General features: G+C 52.9%; 1 protein-coding gene across 1 annotated transcript in view; it reads left to right on the forward strand.

The window, feature by feature from the left end:
- NCR3 (natural cytotoxicity triggering receptor 3) overlaps positions 1-1,205 on the forward strand; it is a 5,357-nt gene extending 4,152 nt beyond the window's left edge. The window contains 3 exon segments of the mRNA XM_008575091.1: positions 386-723; positions 872-979; positions 1,120-1,205. Coding sequence (XP_008573313.1) covers positions 386-723; positions 872-979; positions 1,120-1,205 — 532 coding nt within the window.
- The last annotated feature ends 669 nt before the right edge of the window (positions 1,206-1,874 follow it).

Consider the following 1,874-nt stretch of genomic DNA (forward strand, 5'->3'; position numbering starts at 1 on the left):
AAAAAAAAAAAATAATAATAATAATACCTGAAACAATACAATTAATGATATTGGTTAACTAGGCAGCCACATTCATTCATGAGCTTCAATTTCACTGTGACATAAAATTTCAGCAAAACAAGTTACTAGTGAATGTAGCTGGAGAATGATGGGACGTGGTGAGGTGAGAGCTGGTAGGGGGAAGAATTGGAAAAGCAATTTAATCAGCAATGTTAAGAAATAAGATTGGTAAAGTGGGAAGGGTTTAATGAGGCACCCAAAGTGCCTGCCTTAGTGACCCTATGTGGGAGGATAGCTGGGACATTCCATGCAAGCCCTCTCGTCTTTTCTCTTTGAGTAACTGGGGAGGCATTTCTCTGGAGCTTCTCTCTGCCCCCAGGATGCTGTGTTCTCTAGTGTCCCAGCCCTCTGAGATTTGTACCCAGGAGGGTGGCCCTGCCTTACTGCTCTGCTCCTTCAATATCAGCTGAAGGAGACCAGCCATTGGCTCTGTCACATGGTACCAGGACAAGGTGACTCTGGGGAAGGAGGTGAGGAATGGGACCACAGAATTTAGGGGCTGCCTGGGTCCCCTTGCCTCTTTCCACTTCCTTTATGACCACCAGGCTGATCTGCACATCTGGGACACCCGAGGCCATAATGCCGGCATCTACATGTGCAAGGTGGAGGTCCTGGGCCTGGGTATTGGGACAGGGAGTGGGACTCGGCTGGTGGTGGAGAAAGGTGAGGCGCTGGGAGGTGGCAGGAGGCCACCATAGGACCCTGGAAGTCAGTAGACCTCCCTGAGGCTCCCTGCCCCGCCCTGAGCTTGTGCAGGCTTCTTCCCCAGGACCTGTGTGCCAAGCCCCTTCTCCGCACCACCCTCTTGCAGGACCTCCTCAGCTGGAGGTCAGCACAGTCCTCCTCCTTCAGGCTGGATTCTATGCCTTCCCCTTTCTGTCTGTGACCATGGGCAGTACCCTGTATTACCAGGGCAAGTGTGAGTAATGGAACCAGGAGCAGTGGCAGAAGAGATGGGAGGGGCAGTAGGAGAGCTGGAGGAGGGAGTGACAGACACCAAGAAGAGAGGGGGACTCTGGGGCTGTGGCACTGAGTGGCTCCTGTCATTTCTCTCACCAGGCCACTGTCACATGGGAATACACTGCCATCCCTTGGACGGCCTCTGAAGAGTGATTCCAGACCCGAGGATCCTGACCCTCTTCTAGAGACCCCAATAAATCCTTCTCTGCCCCACCACTAACTCCTCCTCATGAGCCCATGTATTTTCTTCTCCATTCTCCAGATGCCCCACTATGCCTGCTCTCAACTCTGCCTTCCATCAAGTCTGACCTAGAAAGGTTCAAGGGGGAGCTTCCCAGCAATCATGCCAGGTCCCCCTTCCCTACCATCCTGGAGCTTGGCCCATCACCCTCTCCCAGGCCCAGAAGGCTGAACTCCACTCTTCTGAGAAATGGGGATCATCAGATATGATTATTCCTACTTCTCACCCTACCCCTTTTCAGCCAGGACCACAGACAAATACTCTTTTCTGGCCTTCAGGGGAGTTCAGTCCCCTAAACACTGTTCTTCACCCAGTAAATTGCAACTTGACCCCAGAGTGGGTGAGTGGGTGAGCCACAATAGTTTCAATGATGGTCATTGTGAATGGGGGCTCAAGATGCACTGAGAAGCCTGAGACAGAAGGTGGCAAGGCCGAGGTCTTTATTGGGTGGACCCCAGGGTGATCCTCCCTCCTGCCCCGCCTGGCTTGAGTGAGGCATCTGGGGATGCTCATGTGGGTTTGTTTTTGGCAATGCAGGCATAGTTGGCACCAGGGTCTTCCTTTTGGCCTTCCCCTTCTCCGTCCCCAAGGTCAGGCTCCTCAGTGCTGGGCA

Source organism: Galeopterus variegatus, unplaced genomic scaffold (genome assembly GCF_000696425.1).
Source record: "Galeopterus variegatus unplaced genomic scaffold, G_variegatus-3.0.2 Scaffold1130, whole genome shotgun sequence".
NCBI lineage: Eukaryota > Metazoa > Chordata > Mammalia > Dermoptera > Cynocephalidae > Galeopterus > Galeopterus variegatus.